General features: G+C 39.1%; 2 protein-coding genes across 2 annotated transcripts; both read right to left on the bottom strand.

Annotated features, from left to right (window-relative positions):
- Positions 1–6,722: 6,722 nt before the first annotated feature.
- ssr4 (signal sequence receptor, delta) lies at positions 6,723–10,324 on the bottom strand. Its single transcript, XM_055049958.1, has 6 exons — positions 10,152–10,324; positions 9,842–9,960; positions 9,688–9,762; positions 8,360–8,449; positions 8,210–8,275; positions 6,723–7,340 (listed from the first exon to the last, which is right to left on the bottom strand). The coding sequence occupies exons 1-6, from the start codon at positions 10,198–10,200 to the stop codon at positions 7,236–7,238; spliced, it is 504 nt and encodes a 167-aa protein (XP_054905933.1). The 5' UTR covers positions 10,201–10,324; the 3' UTR covers positions 6,723–7,235.
- Positions 10,325–11,349: 1,025 nt separating this feature from the next.
- Positions 11,350–22,005, bottom strand: arhgap4a (Rho GTPase activating protein 4a). Its single transcript, XM_055049920.1, has 22 exons — positions 21,790–22,005; positions 20,255–20,335; positions 19,911–20,082; positions 19,671–19,833; positions 18,746–18,808; positions 18,522–18,650; positions 18,310–18,438; positions 18,015–18,236; positions 17,834–17,935; positions 16,988–17,167; positions 16,795–16,879; positions 16,545–16,572; positions 16,317–16,416; positions 15,887–15,947; positions 15,714–15,791; positions 15,490–15,618; positions 15,297–15,402; positions 14,030–14,257; positions 13,880–13,932; positions 13,584–13,806; positions 12,440–12,485; positions 11,350–12,237 (listed from the first exon to the last, which is right to left on the bottom strand). Exons 2-22 carry the CDS (start codon positions 20,310–20,312, stop codon positions 12,067–12,069), a joined length of 2,526 nt encoding a protein of 841 aa, XP_054905895.1. The 5' UTR covers positions 20,313–20,335; positions 21,790–22,005; the 3' UTR covers positions 11,350–12,066.
- Between the last annotated feature and the right edge of the window lie 2,410 nt (positions 22,006–24,415).

The raw sequence follows: 24,415 nt of genomic DNA, 5'->3' as shown, positions 1-24,415 counted from the left end.
GGTAGCAAAATCATCTTCATGCATGGCAATGCACCATCACTGTGTCATTGGCTTATATGGGCATGAAAGGGGAGAAACCCATGGTGTGGTCACCATCCTCCTGTGACCTCAAGCCTATCGAGAACCTTTGGAGTTTCCTCAAGCAGAAGATATAGATGCATATATGCATTTTATGCATATATGCATATTATTATGCACAATATATGTATATTATTATGCATATATTATAATATGCATGGTATGCATATTAAAACAGCAGCTCTGGGAAGGTGTTCTGACATCCTGCAAAGAAATTCAAGCAGAAACTCACAAGTTCAATGGATGCAAGAATTGTGCAGGTGATATGAAAGAAGGGGTTCTATGTTTTACTACATGTAAAATGCTGCACATTCAAAGAATGACCATTTGCAGTTCTTTATAATCCATGAAATGTTTAGAAAATCTGTTGTGCATAATAATTTGGAACAGTGCATTTTGAGTTAGTTTTGAAAAAATACTGTTCTCATGGGGAGCCTTGTTCAGCAAAATTTGATTCATACTGTAATAGTTAATGACTTGAAAATTATACTGACCACCATTTGCTTTGACCATTTAAGAAAATCTGAGAAAATATCACTTGCAGAATAATTTGGAACACGGTGTACACAGACTGCTTAAAAATTAGATCAGAACGCAAAATCAATCTATACAAATCAAATAAGGAATGCACATCGATAGTAAATATCAGTGGAGGAGTATGTATTTATCGAAACTTGTATGTAATGTATAATTTTGACCAATGCACATTTTCACAATTTATTTAAATTACACATCTCTTACTTTCAATACTAATTGAAGCTGTATTTATTCCACACTAAATAAAAAAGAACAATTTCAATACATCATAAAGACTTTCTTTAAAATAAAATACATTTAAATGCTAGGTGTGTTCAAATTTCTGACCAGAACTGTAACCTAACTGTAATGTTAGGTTAGAGTTTAAGTGTCCATTTCAGCTGAGATGTTCATGAATATAATGCTGCGCTTTGTTCAAGGCTGTTCGGTTCAGCTCGTTCTCATGTTTTCACCCGAGCAGCAGCAGCCGCAGCAGCAGCAGCAGCAGCAGTAGCAGCCGCAGCAGCCGCAGCAGCAGCAGCAGCCGCAGCAGCAGCAGCAGCCGCAGCAGTAGCAGCCGCAGCAGCCGCAGCAGCCGCAGCAGCCGCAGCAGCCGCAGCAGCAGCAGCAGCCGCAACCGCAGCAGTGTTATGCGAGTCTTCAGGACAATACTGGGAGACTTTCAAGGTGTCTGAGGAGCCCTCGCCCTTGTTGAAGGAGTGCCTCACCTTTTCCTCTGTGAGCCCAAAGTGTTTGGGCTTCCAGCACGCCACCGCGCATTAGTTCCCCATATGCAAGGCCTCCTACTTTGATTCTCGGCCAAACAAAAGGTTATTGCAACAACGTCCCGTGTCCCACTTTGTTATATCAGGAAATGGATAAACGTCGTCCAAGCCTTAGGAGGATTCGTGTGTTTTTCCTCTCTTTCTGTCAGGAAGCAGAGAGGTCAAAGGATGATTCCTCTGCAAGACAAGGCCCAGACTTCAGATCAGGCACGCTTGATCTTCCCATTATGCATTTCTTTTAGTTGGTAAGCACATTAAAAACAGCTTAATAACGAATGGGCTATGATGGAGAGAAAAAAATTACTGACATACACATATTTGAACATCAACTAAAAATAGATCCATGCTTGCAGGGAATTTCTGTTTGACTCCTGAAAGTAGAGAGCAGGCATAACCGGAGACATCATCCTTCCTCTCTTTTCATAAAACGAGATCGATGGGTCGATGTATCCATGGTCATGTGGGGCAGTTTGGGTGTCCTGATGCCCCTCGTTTTTAAACCGAACACCGGTCAACGTCGAGATTCAAGGTCACCTCGTCTTTACAGTCAGGCGGCGTGTTCTGCGGGGCCTGCGGCCGCAATGGGGTGTGAGGGAAAACAAATGACCTGAGCTGGATGGCCGCAAGGACGGAGAAAGGGGGGTAGGTGGGGAAACGGTGCGTCCTCTCTCCTTAGATCAGTGTGAAGTCAGCTGAGGAATGACAGGGTGAGGGGATCCAACCTTTATCGCTGTCTGTATAAATTAGAAATCACATCAGCAGTGATCTGTCTTACTGAGGAACCCTGGTCTGTCTGCAGACCTGGTGTCTGCTGAAGCTGGTGCTCAGATCATTCCAAGACTGCAGGAGTCCTATCTACCACAACAACTCGGCCGTGTGCGTTAGAAGGAGCATTAAACTACATGTCTAGATAAAGTAAAAGAAAAATGATGCTGCTGTTATGACCCCTAGATTGAGTTTTTTTTTTACATTTGCAAAGTTACATACAATCATCACTACACCTTTTCTTCATTAATTTCTTCATCTAGGGAGAGATGTGTTTAAATTTCAGGCCCTCGTCATGTTTCAAAGCAAATTTTCTGCCTTATGTTCTCAAGAAAGAAAAATATTAAGTGATTCAAAAATGGTGGCTCTCTGGGATCGAGGTTATCTTTTAACACTAAGACGCCTTGTTTTCATTAATCCACCTCAACAGGCCTCTGCAGTGTTTCGTCTCATTAGAGTAAGAAAAAACAAAACAAAAACCAGAGGCATGTGGACGCTGTCTGATAAAACCTGGTTTATGGGGTTTGTTCAGTATGCATTTTACAGGATTTATGTGCTGCGAAATGTCTTGTTGTGATGCGTCTACTCTGCTTGAACCTGCAGTATTTCATAGTGACTGAGCCAGCTGATCCATGCACGTAAACACGGCATGCATGGGGAGTGTCTAAAGTGATAGAGGAGGAAAAAGGTCATTTCAAGCAAATACAGCAACATACAAAAATATTCATGTCGCTAAGATTTTCACATTTTGTCTCTTTAAAACCACAAACGTCAGCGTATTTGATCCAAATGTGTTGGACAGACCAACACAATGTGGAGCATAATTGTATGAAAAGGGGGGAAAGAATGACCCGTTGTTGGGTTTATTTTGTTCCCCAACCTGCAAGAATCAACCAAAGACACAAATTACTTTTCCGCAGAAAAGGGGAGAAGAGCTCGACGCGGAGAGAACCGCTGCCAAACGCTGTCTGAGGTCAACTCCGTTGGTTCTCAGTCCCCAACTGCCTTTTTTATCATGTGAATACACAAAGAGGTTGGCTTTCTCACTCAGACATGCAAACAATTGACCAATACACTATCCTACAGGATGTTCTGGAAGTCTTCTGTTGATGTCCCATCCTTGGGACACAACAATGACCACTCTCAGAATACAGATAGAGATCATTGTGGCTCGTTAACACAGGAATGTGTGAGACATGTTCAACCCTCAAGAGAAAACTCTAAAAGACAGTTAAGACTATACAATAAAAGAAAGGGAAAGAAAACAACACACGGAATAATATGAAAACATAACCATCCAATATAAAAGTAAATGAACTAAGATAATAATTTTCCTTACACCCGTCCAATGTGGTAAAATCATGCATTCCACAAATATGGACTGGTTCAGATTAAAGGCATTTTCATGAGTCGCAACGGCGACAAATGTGTGAAAGTGGCTGGTTCCAGCCTCTGACTCGGAAGGGCTCAACACAGATCTAAGTCACAACTTTCAGATCCGTATTTGCAAAGAAATGTAGAAAACCATCAATCATTTTTATTTCTCTTTGCCGCTTCGCCACTTGATGTTGATCTGTCGCCTAAACTCCAAAAGAAACATAGACAAACAAAGCAGGTCACAAAGAGCACAGACCAGACAGAGACAATAGCTATTGTGGAGAAGTAAAGTTGTTCGGAACTGTTTTATTTTGAAGGAGGTAAACATTTAACACGTTAAACAAAAACTGTTATTGTAGAGAGGGACGTGGCCGGCGCAGTAAAAAGATACAGCCCTCTGTAAGATTGCTGAGCTAGCCCAGCGTTTGTTGACCTTGTCCTGTCTTACAGAAAGTGAGATTAAAGAGCAGCAAAAGCAACGCTTTTAGACAGAAAGTGTGACCCCATGTGAAGATCATCTCCGAGACGCCAGTTTCCACATTGCTGACTCCCAATAAGCCCATCAGTGTCTGCCCAGGAGTCAGTGCTTTACGCGCCTCTGTCAAAGCAGCTTTTATCTGCCTTACAGCACAAGTACACACACACACACACGCACCCACCGATGCACGCACAAACACACACTGTTTTTTGAACAAGATTTCTGTCAATAACTGAAATATGATATGCAACTTATTGGTCTCCAAATGTTTGTTAAACTTGTATGTTTTTTTTATTGAAAAGCTGCGACAAAATAAAATTTTGTTTTTTGATTTTTTTTCTTTACATCAAAGCAATCAGGGGATATGTTCGAAACCTGGCATATAGTTAAAATGTCACGCAACACAATTATTGTGCAGCATCATAAAGGAATAAATATGTTTCATGTAAATAACAGAAGCAATACATAAAAATAAAACCACGTTATTAAAAAACAGGATGACTCTTATCATGCATCATTCTTCCAGAGTTACTCTTGCCACATAAAAAAATATTTGTATCCCATAACAACGTTGATCAATTTATTATAAATAGGAAGCATCCTCAAGGAGAATTTTACATTATGTGTTGCAAAATTGTTCAAATACAATGAAAAATTAATTCTCAGACGTATTTTTCTTTGAAAATAAGAATTTGCCATATAAAAAAAACTAATCTTTAACCATTTTGCTGCCTGGGAAAATACACACTTCCTTGTGTTTTTTTAAACAACAGCTGTAAGTCAGTTTTTAACTCTTCATCATCGGGTCTCGACATCGACATGTGGGTTGGAGTTCTCCGTTCTGAACGGAAACAAGGAAGAGAGTCAGTCAGCACCGATTCAAAGGTCTTTGTCTGTTTGTTTGCTCGTTCCATTTATATCCCTCCACCCATCCAGCTGTCCCCCTCTTCCCACAGTTTATTAGGTCTGCATGAATGGGTGTGTGGGTCTTTTCCAGCTCCGGATTTCTCCGAACCACCATCTGTCTCACAACTGTTTCATAAAGCTACGTGCATAAGCGTTTATCCCCTTACGTATTCTTTCTGTTTTTGCCTTCTTTGTTATGCTCAAAAGTTTTATATAATCAAATAAATTCAAATATCATAAAGCAGTTTGTTAATGACTTATTAAGGGAGGAATGTGCTATCAAGAATAACTTTGCTGTGAGTGAAAAACATATTTACTCCCATTTTTTTTTTAAAATTGAGATTAAACTATGATTAAAATTCATTTTTGGAAACTTGAGTTAAATTTCAACACGATTATCAAATCACTGCTACACTTGTGGGGACAGTAAATCACTTCAACAGACCCAGTTTGACAACATGAAGTAACATGTCATGTCTACATATTGAAGAACAGATTCAAATAAATCCATTGACTTAATATCATACTATACATATTACTCAGGTTGAAAAGAGGACAGAATAAGAACTAAAGTACTGAATGAGTCAATTACCCCGCCTGAAGTCCGTGTTCATGACTCAGCAACAATACAAAATAAATAAATAAAAATGGCACTCAAGGGAGATTTCTATGGATTAAACAACTGCTGATCAACAAGAACACAGAGGCCCTTGTTTCATTTCCCTAAACACATTTTGATGATTGCCAACACTTTTGGGTCAATATTCTGTGGACTGCTGAGACGAGTTGAACTTTTTGGTACGTCTCATTACATTTGTTGTAAAACTAATAACATTTCAGAAGGAGGAAAGTATAACTCTATTCAGACATGGTGAGGATCTTTGTCAATTAAGAAGCTATATGACACACTAAGACAAAACAAAGATTTGTGTAGATTATCGGTAATGACCAGCAAAAGAGAAATGTAAAAAGAAATTGCTACTCAAGATACTGATCCATTACATGGGGTGTGATGACAGCAGCATAAAAAACAGAAACAATGTTCTTTTAAATGTCTTTAATGAGCTGATATATACAGCCTTTCAGGGTAAAGAAAGAGACAACTGTTCAAGAAAAACTATTTAAATATCATGTATGCAGCATTAGATAATGTCAGGTTTGTCTTTCTTCTGTAGTCGGGTCAGACGCCTTCAATAATGCAGCGCGGTGCTGCCACCATGTGTTCACCTGGTGGTACTGCAGGCTCTGAAATCAGAACACACCAGCAGATCCAAACAGCTGTTTACTGAATTACCGTAGTTCCTTTTGAAGTCACTCTTAATTCTTTATGTTTACTCTTATTTTGTAATGACGTCATTCAAGGACTGATTGAGATTTTGTTAATCTCTAAATCTAATCTTGATCATATGTTGTTTTACTGCTGTTGATGTCGAAGCATTTAAAAAGACATTTGAGGTGCATGAAACTAATATTTTATCAAGAAGTAACTAAAAGATCTGTTAGCTAAGCAGTAATGACTCACTGAAAGATTAAACGTCTCTCAGGTTCTTGCTGGATTTTTAATAATAACACTTATTTAAGCAAACTCATTGACTCAGGAGATTTTTCTTAAATGACAAGCCAATAAAAAAAAGTGACTGGAGACATGTTGCTATGGTCACACAAATGATTAGACACAAACAGTTCTAGTACATCAGCTCACTAAAAACCCCTCAGCGTAGCCAATGTGCGTTGTTAAGGAATATGATTCGTTTTCCCATGTCCTTTCGGAGAAAGAAAAATTAAGAGCTGAAGAGAATCAACAAGCCGCACAGAAATAACAAGAAGCCATTTATTAATCTTCCTGGAAGAGACGCGTCTACAAAGCCTTGTTCTGACCAGTCAACGCTCTCACTCTGTTGACATTTCATGTTTGCGGAAAACTCAACTCGACCGGCGTTCAAACCATCTGCACGTCCCACTCTGACCAGTTCACCCACTCAGAAGACAGTTCTGGTGTGGATCAATCAATGGGTTTTAAACTGGTCTGAATGCAGAGCGTGTTTGATGTTTGTTCAGATTAATCTGATTTGATGATAGAAAAAATGAAAAATGCCCATTTAAATGGACAGGACAGGTTGTGACAACAAAAAACAAATTGTCTGAAAAGACAAAAACAGCCTGAATAAAAGAAATCAAGACTGCAACCTCTGCTTGTTTCCCGGAAGCAGAAAGCGGCAGAAGCCTGTTGGTTCGGCTGCAGCGATGGTGATGGATTTAGTTAATCCAGCTCCGCCAGAATTCAGTCTTTTCAAAGATCCGGCTGTCACAGGCAGTGACTGCGGATCATGTTATGCTTGGATGGTGCTCTTGGCACTGAAGGCCATGTAATAGACCACGATGCCAATCAGGCCAGCCACGACCTCAGTCGACACCCAGGGGCCACTCCACGCACCCTGAAAGAAGAAGCGTGGAACAAATGGGTCAACATGCAAGCGATGCATTCAAAGCTGCGTGTTTTTGCACGACATCACGACAGTTATGAAGCCAGAGAAATCATATTCTAATAAAGATGTTAGAAAATGTATTTTACCGATTTGAGAGTCAAAATCTTTGTATACTTTTCAAACCTCAGCATGAGTTTATATGACATGTTGATAAGTTTGACAGGAAATGACATAACGAGTTGATAGAGTGGCTTAAGAAAAATATATATATATATTTTCAATTTATTTAGTACAACCAAGTTAAATATAACTAAGACTTAACTTGTCTTCTTCTGGCAGTGCTTTTGGATTACCAAACCTCATCTACAGTTTATACTAAAAGTCATTAAAAAAAATTAGGATGGCAGCTTTTACCCAAATATTGAAATCCCTGTTTCCCAGCAGGTTTTGCTAAATACACACATCACCACGACGAGGCAGCTAGTAACTAAATATACAAGGATTTGATTTTCATCACTTATATACAATAAGGCAGTTTTAGTAGCAGAATCCTCTTTAGTTGCTTCCCTGTTACTTGAGGTTTTTTGTAGATTTATCACAGCTTAGTAACATCCAGATTTATCTGCCAGAACTACAAATGACAAAAAACAAATACCAAGAGCACATTTTTCAAAAAAGCTAATTACGTAGAAATAATGAGCAAAAGAGAACCATCACAAAATATAATTCAGGATCTATTGAAGCATTTAAAAGGCTGTAAATTTGGATCATTAAATGAATGACTTTGTATGGCGTTGCTTTAGCCGTGCTGTAGCTTTATCAATCCAAGCTATTCGACTTAAAATGAAAAGAGCTGCAGTCATCTGTAGGCGACTCACCCGGTGGTCAATGTTGACGGTGAAGAGAGGCTGAATTGCATTTACGTCTTCGTTGTTTCTCTGAGCCTGAAACAGATGAGATTAAACATTTTACTTAAAATGAGATTAAACATTTTACAGTAAAAGAAACCGTTGTGTACTGAAACATGCCTTTCGGAGGGCGCTGTAGGACTCCTCGTCGAAGAATTTGACCTGATACGTTCCTGAGCTGGCCTGTTTGTGGGGAAGACTCCAGGACACCTGGAAGAGAAGCAGGAATAAAAACTGACTCAAACCCATTCAGAATTCTTTTAGGAAAAAGTTTGCACCCTTCAAGGATTTAACCTCAAATAGAACACGTGTCGAGAAATCTAGTCATGATGTTAACCACAAATCGAGCTGCATGACTGTTTTTAAATGTAGAAGCATTTTGCCTTTAAATTAAACCACAGCCAATACATGCCAGTCTTGGTAACCATTCTACTTTTTACAAGTATGAAAAAATAAATAAAAATACATGTTGACCATTTAAATTTCAGTTCAGTTCTTAAAAATGTAAGATTCTAAAAGTTTGGTCAACTTACTAATAGCTGCTTGAAGGTAAATTTTGTACATTATGCATGCCAAAAACCTTATTTGACCTATTGTGTGAACAATTTGTCTATTTTTGGAGTTCAGACACTAAAGCTTGCAAAGAGTGACTGGGGTTAACAGAGAAAAAGGAAAGGGACAGGAAAATGTGGGTTCATCATAACTGATATTATTATTCAATATTCAGAAAGAGCATTGCAATTCAAAATGTTTCTAATTGGATCTCGGATCCTTAAATCCGAGCTTCTGTGAGCATAAATGTTCATGTCTGACCTTTGAGTCGCCATTCCAACACATACATTTGAAATCAAACGTTTACATAAATAAAAATAGGCAAGTTCCTCTTGTTTTAGGTCAGCTAGAATAACCAAAATTATTTTAGTATCTGAAAAGGCTTGACAAGAATAAAATAGAATTATAACAAATTTGTGTGAGAAGCTTGTGAAAGAATCCCCAAAAGGTTTAACCGAAGTCAAACAGTTCAAAGGCAATTCTACCAAATACTGAGAAAATGCGAGTAAACGTCTTATTGTGGAGACATTACTAAAAAAATCCTGATATATTACCTCATTATTGAGGCATTTAGCAAATAAAGACAATTTTGTTCATTTTTACTCATAAAACAAGAGAGGTTGCAAATATGCTTTGACTAGACCATTTCCACATTATTCTATAACTACCATATTTCATAGTGGGGAAGATTTAGCAAACACTACAAATGACATTCCTCAAAATGCTAATGGTGTAGAGTGAATAGATGAGAAAGAGAAGGAAACATGCATATATCGCAACTACTATTTACCAATATTACCTCCATGGAGCCTGATATCATTTATAACGTCGTGCGCCTCTAATTTGCAAGCAGAAACTGGCAGTCTAAACAAATTAATCCATCTGTGACTCCATACCTGGTATTTTCCAACATCTTGACCTCTAGTCACAGGGAACTGTCTTCCATTGACATCAGCATACAGAGTGACACTCTGCAGAGAAGATCATCAGAACCCGGTCAGTCCCCTGGGTAACAGAGCAGTACCTCACTGAAGCAGCTCTCTGGGTTACCTGGGCTCCGTTAGCGCAGGTCAGGCTGAGCTCCACGATGAAGACAGACTCCGACGAGATGACGGCGTCAGAGGTCGTGTAGGCCGACGGGGTGATCACTGGGTCCTTGCAGCTCTCCGCTAACAACGAATAATAAAGATTAGCTAAATATTGGAGACACTAGCACTCCATCTGAGCGGATGCAATGAATTAACACTGGCTTGACAAAATGGCAAGAAGACATTTAAGGATGTTTTGAGGGGCTGAGTATTAGCAGTTACAAGCTAATTGAAGACACTAGACCCTCCTTTCATGATTCTCTTACACTCACCCAAACAGGCAACCACCAGTGTTGTCAAAAACGCAGCTATCCGAATCATCTTGAAGTCTGACGAGGGTCTTTTTATCCCTAAATAAGTATTAAAGTACCGCTGTAAACTGGCCACACTGAATGAAGTACACCTCAGCCTACCGCTAACACAACAGTGCGCCTGCGCTGCAAAGAGGTGTACGTAGCGCCGCACAGTATTCTGGGAAACTACATTGGAGACACGTCAACAGACATTTTTTTTTAAATCCAATTCTTTATTAAAAATTTTATATAAAACAATACAGCAAGGCGCACAATACAAAAACTAAAAGTGCCACAGAAGAAGAAGAAGAAGAAAAAAAAACATGATTATATAATCTGATAACAGTGCGAAGAAAAATGTGGGAAAAAAGAGAAATAATTATTCATGTAGTCATTTACATGCTGATTCTGACTGTTTTTTTAATTATTATTGCAACAATTTAGTACTTGTTTCAATAGAATATTTTTTAAAAAGGTGGGGTTAAGAAATAATACTATTCTGAAGAAAATATGGTATTTTCATATTGTGACCCTGTCTGAAGACCAATTATATCAGTGGAATAGACTTTTTCATGCAAGATCTGGTTTTGAACATTCTTCCAGAAACATTTAAATATGTTCTGATATCTCAATTTCCAAATCTCAACACTCACAGGAAATTCTATTATTTTGCAACAATATATATAATAATGGTAAATTTCATTTGATTTTGAAATGGATTTTTTAGGGAGTGGGGAAGATGGACATTTGGTTTTAATTTTTTTTATGTAGATTATTCATATTTTATTGTAGTATATTCCTAGCTGTAAGTAGAGTTGGTTTAATGATTTATACAGTGTTACAGTTAGGTCCAAAATTATTCACACCCCTTGTTTTAATTTAACCAGTGATTTCTTTCAAAATATACAAGAAAAAACAAATCAGGTAAAATAAGTGTAAAATCAAAAACTGCATTTTCTTTTTTACACTTTACAAATTCACTTAAAATTGTTTATGCCCACATTAATAAAATGAACAAAACAAAAACAAATCTTTATTGGTATTACAGAAATCAAACCTTTCCTATAACAGCTAACCAGCTTTTAGCATGTCTCTACTGGCATGTAAATAAAGAGGCCAAGAGGTTTGGACATAGCATATTTATTGTTTTGATAATCTCAAAAAAAGTTTACGTTTATAGTGCTTCTGTGATTTAAGGCACGGAAAGCCAATGTCATTGATACACTCATGTACAGAAGAGGGAGCCAAAATGTTCAAAGAAGGAGGCAACATGTGAAAAATTATAAGGAATGTTTATTTGCAGTTATTCCTGCACATAAAGGAAACGAAGCAGACTGAATTGAATGAAAATCAACTTTTACAATATGGCTCAGATTTTATGTTCAGTTCTTTATCCATCATTAAGTATTTGTGAAAAAAAAAATCTGACTGTTGTAGAGCTTTTGCAAGCCTTAGGCATTAAGTGCATATTTGCCTGGGAATAAAATTAGAAAATAAAGGAAATGTATTTATTGTATACAGAAAAATCAAAATGGGAAACAAGATATAAAATACAATCACTACAGTCTCAGTTTGTATTCACGTTCATCTATAAGTTTTCTGCTTTCAGCTGATAACCAATCTTCATTTAGTTCTACGCAAACATCTTTTCATTTCAAGTCATTTCCAGCTTTTATTAACTACTGCAGGTTTGAAGTCACTCCAGCGGATGTGAAAGTGAAAAATCATGACAGAGGATATTGAGTCACGGGTGCCTCGGAGCAGGGGTCATGGGTCACTGGCCTCTGGTTTCTAGAAATAGATGTGCTGAAAGCTGCTGTCAGAACCCTCCACTCTGCCCCTCGGTTTTCATTAGCATCATCTTTTTTGCTGTCATGTGCTGATGCTGGTCCACTCAGTCCAGTTGATCTGTTGATCTGAAAAGACTGGTTCCTTTCCCTTTCCGTCCGTCACGTTTCCCCTTTTTTTGTTGAGCCTGGCCAGAAGTAGCCAAGATGGCAGCGTCTTGCGGCGTTTGTCGTGTCAGAAGCTCCTTGAAGACCGACTCCATGTTATTGCAGACCTCCTGAAATACAAAATAAATGTAAGCAAAGAGGAAAAAAAAGAAAGCTACCTTGTTGATAATCAATTTATACCAGTAATTTTTTTATTTGAAAATACCGAATACTTCACACAATATCAATTTTCAAAAGGTTTGCGTCATTCACAGCTGTAAAACATATTTCTTGTAACAAGTATATTTTAAATGTAGAAATAAAAAAACTAACCTTATCAACTTTGACCAACAAGTCCTCTGAGGATGAATGTTGATATCTGCAAGCAGAAAAGAAAAACATAAATAAAAACTAAAATACCCCACTTTCTAAGAAAAAAAAAAACATTCTACCATTCTTGAGCAAAAAAATGAAAGGTTTATCAGTTCCAGGATGCTCACAGAAGGTGTGAATGATGTATTGTGACACCATCAACAAGAAGCCCATGAAAATAGGCTGACAAGATTCTAATGTACCTAATTATATATCGCCTAACTTAAAGAGAAATTACATAACCTTTGAAGGTTTGATGAAACTAAGGTTGTTTTGTGAAAACCAAACACTGAATAATAGACGAAGCATGGTGACTCGGGTATGATATGGGAACGTTTCTTATAATATGATACTGTGACAACACAACACAGTAGGGATCAGAGATCAGTTTGAAGGCATCCAATTTAATTAAAAAGTCACACTGTCTTATGCTGAAGAGGAAATGCTTTTGAAATTAGCATTTTACTAAAATAACGATCAAAGCCTAAAAGGAAGTGAGCGACATCTGCGTTCCAGCCAGACCAACAAGATTAATGAATCCAGTATAAGATCTGTGAACAAACATTAAATGCTCCGTTTCTGAGGTGAGAAATTCAGGAATGTGGTCCAACACCCATTTCTCAAACAGTTTTTATGCAACTAAATGCTATTTGTTTTTCCTAATACAATGTATTATTGATAATGCTAAACAATTTTAAACAGTGACTGTTATATTTTTGTAATATCAGCAAACACTTTTTAAACAGGTCCACATTTCTTGCAGTGTCCTTAATGCATGTGGAAATGAAAACTTTTATAAGGATTTTAACCTTTCACTCATTCTTTTCAGGCACACTGCTTTTACTGAACGCAGCTGTAAATATAACCATCTTTCTTCCTCTGGTGCCAAACTGCAAACTTACAAGCAACTGTCCAACATTATTGACATTTTTCCTTTTTACATTCATTTAATTGTGTGTTGCAATAAAAAAAAATGCATATATTGTTCATCAGAAATGGACTAAATTCAGATAAAGCTAAGTATAAATGTAAGTAAATATATTTAATTTTTTTAATGAGTATTTCATTCCTCTTTGGTTCATAGATTAATAGCAGTGTTACTCACTCTTTGCGCGTATAAGATGGAGAGAGCGCTTTTTTAGGCCTGTACTGTGGTCCAACTGGAATCTGCAGTGTTAGCTTTCCAGACGCAGAAAGGACGCCCCCTGCAGGTACCTTACTGTAATCCAAGCAGCCGCTGCTGTTTGCTCTTGGACGCTCAGCCTTTGTCAGCGCAGTTGCTGCAGATACATCTGGACCAATAACTGCCGGAAATCCCATTTCTAAATCTGTTGCAAGATATATATATATATTTTAATATACAAATTTAGGTTCTGAAGTCAAAATAAACAGCATATTTACCATCTCTGCTTTGGCTGTAATCCACCTCAACTTCTCCTTCAATAATAACCTCACTGCAAAAGAGATGAGGCCCAGACACAGTTTCGCTTTTTTGCCACATGTTCCACATTCACTTTTACCTGCAACCTCAAATGTGCTTCATCATCTCACCAATCGTCCTGTTCGAGAGTCATGCACTTCTCATACATTGGTCCTTGTACTTCACTCTGACTGGGAAAAATGCTTTCATGCTGCAGGATGATGCTCTTCACCAGGGCGTTGATCTGAGGCTGCAGAGTCACAACTTCATCGTCCTGCAGGCCTCTCACCAGACTGGGGCCGAAACACACAGCCAGATTGTACGGCTGCATCATGTTCTCATCACTGTACTGAGACACACTGAAGGCACAGAATAATATGTGATCAATCAAGATTTATTAATAAGCATTGTCAAAGTAACAAAATAAAAACTTGACCACAATGCAGAGGAAGCATAAACTCAAACTGTTCTTTGAGCTTGGAAGGTTTTTTAAAGTTCTTGTTCAGGGTCAAGTTGCTGTCAGAAGATGTCAGTCTGACCACTGTTTTGTGGTCAGACTGACATTTTGGATGGAAAATTAGGCGAATGGAAATTTGTATATTGTGGAAACTCCCCCCACCATGACATTTGCAGCTACCAAAACGTGTCTTTTTTTTCTCATTTGTTTTTTTAAGTGTTCTCCTTCAAACGTCAATGTGCTTCTACATTCGGCCTCATATGACTATATTTGTGTGGATGAAAATGTACTGCTAATGATGTCAGAAAATGTACAGCGTGGATTGTAATTATAATAGAGGAACAGTTGCTCATAACCTTATTTTATATTTACTATCAAGGCTAGTGAGCCACTATCTCTGAATGAAGCTCAATGAAGCCCTGAAGTTGCTGGCAACACCAGCAGAAGACCATCAGGAATGCTGCTGCAGTCATCTGAGAGCACAATATTGAGTCCTCATTTGCACAAACACAACAAAATTTTGCAATTTATGCTGAGTATTCAGTTGCAATTTCAATTAGGATCACACTTATGTAAAAAATAACCGCCTTCTGCCATTTCTGATGGCAGAAAGTCATAGCTAAGAGAAGCAACTGTAGTTTTTTTTTTATTTGACCTTTTGTGTGGTTATGATAAAAAGTGCACTTTTCAAGGAGTTTTTTTAAATACAAAAATTTAAAGGAACATATTCAGTCAAGTTGGTGCTTCACAGAAACTGGTGATGTCTTGGATCGAATTCAAAAAGTTTGGGAACCACTAACCATCTGATTTTGTTGGCTCATGCCCCAGTCTAAGTTAGATTGGCACTGCAGCCATATACAGTTTGAATTTTCAGTTTTGTTTCTCAGTTTTTCTTCTCTGTGCTAGATTTTTTTTATAGCTAATGAAGTTGCAGTACTCACTGATAAAGGAAGGCAAAGAGGTATCTCATGACAACAATGACTGGCTCAGGGTAAGAAGACACAATTGCCTTGAGCTGAGCTGCTCGCGCCGCATCGTCCTTTATCTCTAAGGAAATGCAATAAAAGAAAGATCAGCCGCTGTTGCTACGCGTCTTCAGTCAAGTCAAACGTTTCCTCTCACACAAGTCCTTACGATTGCACTCCAAGAGCTGACTGGTGCTGCTGACAGGAAACAGGGGATTGTCCAGACATCTGAAGTAGAGCTTCAGCACTCCTGCTACGGAGTCCAGATCATATCTTCGCTCAGACAGTGGATCCTCTCCTGCAGGGAAGGCGAGGACACACTGTCCAACGTTATTAAATCTCCATACTGAGGGAGGTTCATTGTAACAAATGCACACACACACACAGATCTACCTCGTTCAAATGCATCTTTTAGAACATTGACCTCCATCTGAGATCCTGGTACTCTAAAAATCCCTTCATGGTGGAGACCTGATAAGGAAAGCATAAAACACAGTCATATTTTTCCCATGAAGCTCTAAAGACTGATGAGCTTGTTTACCGCTCCTAAAATCTTGAATACTTACCATAAAGATTGATAAAGCGAATGCAGCTTTCCACAACATATGGTATCTGTTGTCCTGAAGCCTAAATAAGTAGAACATATTTTGTTTAAAGTACATATTTTGCATAAAGTACATATTTTTCATAAAATAACCTCATCAAATAACCTAAACCAAAATTCAATAAATATCTAAAGTATGGTATACATAAAATAATTTCAAATTTGTTCATAGAAACTGCAACCATTTCTTCCACAAACAACAAACACTATGGCAAATAAACAGCAGTTTGTGATAAAAGAACATTTGTAGCAAAATATATCACAAATTACTAAAAAAATAGTAATGGTGTTAAAAAATTATGCAATATTAATACAGTAATAATTGCTTGTTTTTGAAAAGCAAGCAAGAGTAAAAGATGTAACAGTGCAATGAGGAATAATGATTCTTCTACCTTCATGAAGGACAGCATGTCTCCACTGAAAAGTTTGTGATTGTGGATCAAATTGGCACTTGAGTGATTCTTTCTCATACGCAGCGACTTTCCAGAAAACCTGCAGAACCCAAAACATTTACGCATGTCTTTCTTGTTTTTGTTTCCCCCCCATATTGCACTGCTTGATTTTGCACCAAGTCATCAAAGGACAAATAAAAAGGAACAAAAAAAAAAATGCAGAATTACCTGGGCTGATGTCCATTTGATCCTTCAGCTAAGGGGAAACAAGAGATCTTTTGAAAACGACATGACACTCCAGTTCAGTTTCCAACTGTTTCATTAAATTACTCAGCAGCAAAAAAAAAGGGAACATGATTTTAAAATTTAAATGAGAAACATTGTAACATCATGCCAGTACACTGGGTCTTTTACAATGGCACATTGTGTCTGCAGTTTGCATTTTATTTTTTAAACATGAAAAATGCAGAAGTGCTACCTTTTTCCACAGCCACTTTAAGTAGGTCATGTTTTGCTTGGAGCTTAGACATCAGTGAGCTGCCAACCAAATATTCTTTTACTTTCTGAAAAAAAAAAAGTCAAATACACAGTTATAATTGACTACTGAGTCAAAATAGACTCAGAGATCCCCTGAACATTCAAATGTTAATTATTATGGTCTGAAGACTCACAGCGAAGTAGACGTTTTCTATTTCCAGTATGCTGGCCCTACGCCGTGCTACGCTGGGTTTAACAGTCAAATTCTCAGTGCTGCCCACTTGAGAAGGACTACAACCCATGCTGGACTCCAGATCGTCGTCACCAATTCCGCTCAGCAGCGTGGACTTGGCTGTTGACATGCTTTTACCAGCCTATGTGACAGAGACAACACATCAGATCGAGCGACAGGTCATCCTGTTGAGCTGCAGGACAGAACAGTGGCGCAAATGAGCACAAGTAAAAAAAGAAATAATAAAATATTTAAAAGAAGAACATAAGGGGAACATGTCTATAAATAAAGATTTGAATTGAATAGGTTCCTTTTTTGCAAGTAAAGCCAATTTGCTTTTATAGACATCCCATTGCAATAATGAGCTGTGTGGTCTCTTTATGCAAAAGGTCTTTAAATAAACATAACTACAATGCAGCTGTTGTGTTGATAGAACCAATACTGCACATCACATTGATCATGTTGAAACATGCCGGTTTCGACACAATGCTTTGGGAATTTTGAGCCACTTTCTGTTCATAACGTGCCAAAAAGTAAAACGGTTTAAGGACTGATGACAGCAGTTCAGTGCTGACATGGTAAACTGTCTCTCTGTTGTTTCTATGCATTGTTAATTTATCATTTGGCTTTAATAAATTGGACTGATATTAATGCTGTTCTGTTCCCTGCACTCTCCCTCTGGGAGAGTGCAGGGAAACACGACCATAAGGATTTTTGAATTATTCTTCAATTACGAATCCAGATCCTTTCATTACGTATATATTGATGTGTTAAATTAAGGTGCTAAGTTTTATGACATGATCTTTACCTCTTCCGTTTCTTCAGTCACAGTTTTCAGCCGGGCCTGTATCTGCTTGAATCGGGTTTCCATTTCACACCTCATGTCGCACTCTGCACTAACTTCAGAAATCTGCAACATGCGAAGAAGTCTTCAGTCATCTCTGCCACTTGAAAGTAGTGGACTAAAAACCGTCTTTGAAAAAGCCCACCTGGTCTTCTTCGTGGGGCTGGTAGGGGAAGCGCAGGGGCATGGAGAAGGTGTTGCCATGGTCCTGCAGGAGGGCGTCTCTGTCTCGGCTCTGGTCCAGTCCCGCCACGGCCTCCTGGAGCTGCTGCAGACCCGTGCTGAGGTTCTGCTGGGCCCACGACTGTCTGGACAGGTAGGCCTTCATCACCCGACCCAAAGAGAAGTGGTAACCCACATCTGCACACTGTGGGAAAGAGGCTAAATGAGCTGCAGATGGAAATATACCTGAAGACCGAGGTGTGAAATGAAGCTCTTACATCTATAAGCGTGGTGATGTCCTGAAGGTAGTATTTGTTCATGGAAGAGTTGGCTGCGGACAGGTTGAGGAGGTAGTCGTTCCTGGCCTTGCTGCACTTCAGCTGTATCTCCTGGACTTTAATTTGCCTCTGCGCAACACAAACGTTTCACATGAGAATTCGAGGAGCCACATCGACAGAACGCGTGATTTACAGGAACCATTTCCATTTACTTTTTCTATCAACCGCTCCAGTTTCTTGGCCGCACTCTGCTTTTGCTTTTCCTCTTGTTTCTCGGCCTCCCTCAGCTTCCCCTCTGCGCAAACAAACTCTGAGTGGTACTGGTGGTAAGTCCGCCAAGCCTGCACAGAGGCACAAGCAAGAACTTTTCTTTTTTTTCTCTCTCTCCCGTGTTTAGGAAGCAGAAACCGCTTTATGTGGTTGGTTTCTTTCTTACTGTCTGCAGCTCTGTGGTAACCTTGAGTAGTCCGTCTTGCAGCTGAGTACAAAGGTCTTTACTCTGAAAACATAATATGGAGACAAAACATCACAGTTGACACCAAAACAAGGGAACGAAAGCTGGCCTTTAAATCGGCAAATTTTGACACAACTACAATGGGGAGATACAGTTTATTTCAATGAATTGTACCATAATCAAAATGTTAACTTTAGCAAATCAATTTTAAAAATGAAACTGTTATAGCTCATCACAGACATACCAATATATTTGAAGTTGTTAATTATGATAATTATGACTTACCAGAAATAAAAGCTGAACATCAAGCAATAAAAAAAAAATTAAACAGAAAAATATATTTTAAATCCTTCAATGTTCTGGACAACACAATCAGCAAACAGACATTACTTCCCTCTACAAATTACTAGAAGGTCAGTGTTTAATGAAGCTGCCTTGGGGAATCCAAGCATATTAATGGAAAAATTAGCAGTAGGAAAAATTGTGTGGTAGAAAAAGGTGTTCAAGCAGCACGAATACCAGCAGATTATTAAACTTTTGGGGATTTGGTAAACTGTTCATTTTCTTGTGTTGAGCTGGTGCGTCTTCTCATCCAAGTAAAACTAAAACAGCTCTGCAATTACATTTCTCTCTGCAGACAAGTTGCGGGGAAATGCCGATTTTATTTTCCAGAAGCAATTAACAGCCGCTCACACTGTCAGAAGTACAAATACCCGCTTTGATGACCGAGACATCAATTTATTTAACTGCTCAGCAAACTGGCCTTAAATGCAAAGTAAAGTCAGCTTTTCATTCGATAAAAGAAAACAAACGAAAAGATTTTGGATATTCATTAGATGTAAGCCAGAAAACAAACAACAACAACAAAAAGTTCTGTGGTTCTTAAATGGGCCGGTTCTAACAGTACCTTCTTAGCCAAACGCTGTGTGTAATCCAGACAGTGCATGACTGGCATTATGAGGATGTTGCTGCAACATTCACTCAGTCCGCTGTGGTCCTTACTTTCCTGGCGGGTCTGAGACAGCAGAGCCAGCCAGACCTGGGAGACGGAGTGGGAGCTCGGCTCCTTCCTGAAAGGGGAAAACCAGTTTGAGACAGTGTGGTGCTCTCTCTGATGAACCCCCAACCGCTTTCGCCAGGCCGTCACCTTTTGACCCTCAAGGTGAACCTTTCCGCCAGTTTCTCCAGGGAGCGCGAATATTCGCTTTCAATCTCGCCCCGTCGCCGCAGGTAGTCCGTCATGTCCTGCAGCTGCTGGGTCTTCTGCTCCAGCTGCACGTCCAGCACCTTCAGCTGATCCAGGAGCTGGCAACGCATCTCTGGAAATATTCACCGAAAAGGAGAGACACACTATAACCAGACAGACTCACAAACAAAACAAAACGAGTCACTCATTCTGAAAGTGTTGCAGCGAGATTTCCCCACAAAATGCTGGTCACATTCAGGAATAGGCGTGACTGCTGTGAAAATTACTAATATGAGTACTTTTACCTTTTATCTGTGTGTCATAGTCCACCACTCCCACCTTTCGCAGCTTAGCAGAAGTCATTGCTCCTCCAACAGGCAGGAATTCTGTCAAGTAAAGAGGAAATCACAACAGAAACAACCCATTAGCTGTGCTCACTTCTAAAAAATGGCAACAACAACCTGCTCCTGGCATTTAACTGGACACACTGCAGCACCCAAAAGCTTTGCCCTGTTGCTGCACCAATTACACTTTTTTTTTTTTTCAGAAGATTTCACGCCCCCGGTCTCTCTAGCGACCAAAACCTGCCACATCTTCCTGCCACTTAAAAGTGAGAAGAGAAGTCAAGACAGCTTGTTCATCTTACTGCAACACGTCTCTCTCAAACTGGAGGCCCTCTCCCATGCTTTTCTGAGCGGGCAAAAGCAGCAGTTGGGCACAAGTGTGGCCCTGCACACACATCTGACCTGTTTGCACTGCAGGGCTTTTTGCAGAAGGTGCAAAAAAAAAAAAAAAGGCTCCATCTTAGCTTTATCCTAAAAATAGGCTGAACCATGAAGCAGAAAACTCTGAGGGGATGTGTGCTTCAGAGACGACAGGTGGTCGAGCAACGACGCTGAACTTTGCTGATGCAGTCACTGCAGATCCCACAAGGTTTGACTCTTTACTCGAATAACCGATTCGTCACAGGGAGTTTTGTATCATGAGGTTTGGCAAGACATGTTGGACTGGGACATTAAAGTCCAGACAAAAAAAAAATATTTAAAAAAAATAAAGGAAAATCAAGAGTTATCTTTTTTTGCCTGCTTTCATAAGGAGGAGACGAATAAATGAAAATATTTCTTGAAGCGTGTGATATTCCACCATCAACCTACAAGCCAGCGCTATTTGTTTTATTTCATTTTATTGTTTGTTTTATTACTGAAACAAAGAGCACAGCAGAAAGAGGAAGAACGATGGTCTCTTTTTTCTTTTCTTTTCTTGCTGGGTCATAAAAACTGTATTCACGATCAGCACCACATTTCTCTCTGCACTTTTAAACTTCCCCGTTTTCTTGGCCGTTTTAAACATCAGATGCTCATCAGCTCTTTTCCAGCTTAAGCCTTGGACTCTCCATTTCATCCAGCTGACCTGCAGTGACAAAAGCTCCCAGTCCTCAGGAGGAATGCCTCGATTTATGTTTTATTTTTTGTTGTGTTTTTTTTTTTTTTTTTTTTTTTCACAACACGTGTCACCTTTTCACATTTAGAAGTTCATTCTTTTTGCTGTGCAATTAACAACTTTGTGCCGCCACCAGTGCAGTTTCAGTCTGGTGGCGGGTATTGGCTCAGAGTTGGTTAAAATAGCCGTGTGTCCCGAGTCTCACAGGTTAACGACATGAAATCTGACAGGGTTATAAAGCGATAACAGCCCCGAGGGCTGCAGTGAAAAAAAACTATAGATAGCCGGGCACGTCTCGTGAGAATCGAGCACAGTTTGTTTTAATTTGATCAAAAGGAGATCAATAAGGAAAAAAAAAAAAATGGTCAAATAGAACCGGGAAGAAAACAAGATTTATTACCTGTAAGAGATGTTGTTGACAAGCCCCCTTCTCCCGACTCAAACAACTAAATGACGCCACTCGGCAGCTCAGTCAACTCTGAACGGCTTCACCTCCCCCGCAATTTGGACTTGGATGCTCGTGGGTGGAGCAGAACTCGCGTCAGTTTCTCAGAGACGCACTTGCTGTTGCGCGGCGCTCTCTTTCTCGCTCACACATGCAGCTCGACGCGTCCTCGCGTGATTGTGCAAGTGTGACAAGCAAAGGAAAGGCAAACTTTTTTTTTTTTTTTTTTTTTTAGTGCCAAGTCTTTCCTCTCTTTCTTTCTGTTTCATGTTGCCCTTCTCGGACGCTTCAGTGCTCCAATCACGCTCCAGCTGTTGCCATTGATTAGTCCCTCCTCAGAGGTGTGGCGTCAGTGACTATGGATGCAGTCTGGTTTGGGGTCCGAGTGAAAAAAGAAAAAAAAGAAAATCAAAATAATAATAAAAAAAATAATCATAATGAAGCGCAAAGAGAAAAAAAAAATATTTAGTTTTTTTTTTCACCCACAAGACACCAGAGGAAGAAACCACAGATCAACTTCTCCTTTCAGTTACATTCAGGCATGTCGATTATGTTACGTATATCAATTTCCATGACAGAAATAGAGAAAAGCTGCGAAGGGCAGAAAAAAACAACAGCACAGAAGTCAAGAGTGACAATGGCAAACTTGGTGTCAAAGCAAAACAGCTTAACAGTCAGTGAGTGCAGACTCTCATTGAGGTGTGAGCTCATGAAGTGATGATGGGTCCTGCAAACTGGAGACCCTGCAAACCAAGCACCTTACAGAACAACTTCAATTCAATTCGCCACAGAGTCAAATAAGGGTAATTTGAGCCACTAAACCTTTGGCAGAAGACAGATGGACTTTGTAATATCTGCTCCAGTTCTGTCTGAGCAGCGTTGTTGATGTGTTTGCAAGGCTTGAGAACTGTTTTTGTTCTGTCTTCCAGGACTTCCCCGTCCCTGGTCAGGTTGTTCTCTCAGTTTTTTTTTTTATCATGACATCCTGCAAGCAACACACACTCAAGCGAGAGCACTGATGTGTTGACAAAAGCAGACGGTCTGTACTGACGGAGGACACTTCAGTGAAATCTGGTGTGAACAAAAACAAGTTTCTTGCATATATATATAAAAAAAGCAACCGCTGTCTCTCTGGCTGTTTAATCCCACCTTGACCTAACTGTGCTTGGATAGCAACTGTCCAGGACAGATGCATCCTTCTTCCTGCTTTTTTTTTTTTTTTAAGCCAAGAAAACATTCTATGTCACTTTCTGTTTTTAAGAGAGGGGTTGCAACAATTTTCATTTATAGCTGAAGATTTCACGATTTCTGTAAAACAGCTACTTTTGGGAAAGGTCACTGCAAATGGGTTGCATGTCTCTGCCACGTACCTCTCTTTTAGCCGTTTCCTTCCTCAAACACTCAGTTGGATGGTGTTGCACAAGCACATTAATATTTCCCTGAATAGACACTTTCTGATCAGTGTGACGAAGGACATTTTTAAGTTCTCATCTCTATTTGTGATTTAATGAGTAGTCTTTTTTTTATTTTTTTTAACTTGCAGACATGTTGCTGCAGTTTATAGCCCTGCTGTGAACTAAAACAGAGTTTGTGTTGGAGAATCAATAAACCTGTCTGTGTTTAGTAAGAGTTGCATCTAATTAGAGTGATTACATTTTTATATTGTCACCTATTCACTTAAATCTTTGTGGGATTTGTTGAAGAAACAGTGATTTTTTTTCTATAATGCTACCACTAGGAGTCACCAAAATTAATTTACTCACACAGAATTCTTAATCTTTGCTTTTCCTCCTCTCAAAGGCTGCCTCACTCAAAAACAGTGTCCCGGTAAAATCACCGCTCCGCAGACCTCTTTATGAATAATTTGCATGTGCTTCTTGCTCCTCTATCAGAGTGAACTCAAGGTACTCCAGCTCCTGACACTCCAGAAACATGCATAATGCAATGCCTTGCTAAAATATCCTTTATGACTCTCGCCCAACAGACTTGATTTTATTTTATTTTTGGAGAACGTCGCACATATTTGTTTAGTAAAAGGGTACTGATATCAGACTTTCAACAAATAATCTAGAAATAATTACAACAATATGAGGCTGTGGGGATGTTTTTTTCTCAGCAAGGGAAAGAAAAGTTTATGAGAACTGGTCATAAACTTGCTGGTCCTGGAGTGCCAGTTTGCTGCGGGTTTTAAATGTGTCAAACCTTCAATCTCAATCATTGTTACTGACTGCTCATGTGTCTTGTTCTTTATTTCCCCAGGACTCCCAAGTTTGACGCTTTGCTCCGGCTTAGGATCCATTTTTAATTGCCTACATCTGGCAATAAAATATGTTCTAAAATCAACTTTGCATTTGAAATGTGTCGTTGAGGTGCTCAATCTCTTACTAAGCAAAACAAATTCACAGCATAATACAACCTCTTGAGTGTCAAAATGAAACACATTTTAAACATACTTTGTTATATTGCATCTCTTTGGTTTGTGCACCTTTTCTGAGTAGAGGTAACAAGTTTCAGTGTGCAGTTCTAACTCATTCTAAAACCACCTGCAGTTGCAAAGCATGAATGGTTTACAGCATGCACA

This window comes from Poeciliopsis prolifica, unplaced genomic scaffold, assembly GCF_027474105.1.
Source record: "Poeciliopsis prolifica strain line A6 unplaced genomic scaffold, Auburn_PproV2 SCAFFOLD029, whole genome shotgun sequence".
Classification (NCBI taxonomy): Eukaryota; Metazoa; Chordata; class Actinopteri; order Cyprinodontiformes; family Poeciliidae; genus Poeciliopsis; species Poeciliopsis prolifica.
The sequence above is the reverse complement of the archived record's forward strand: the minus strand, read 5'-3'. Positions and strand labels throughout refer to the sequence as shown.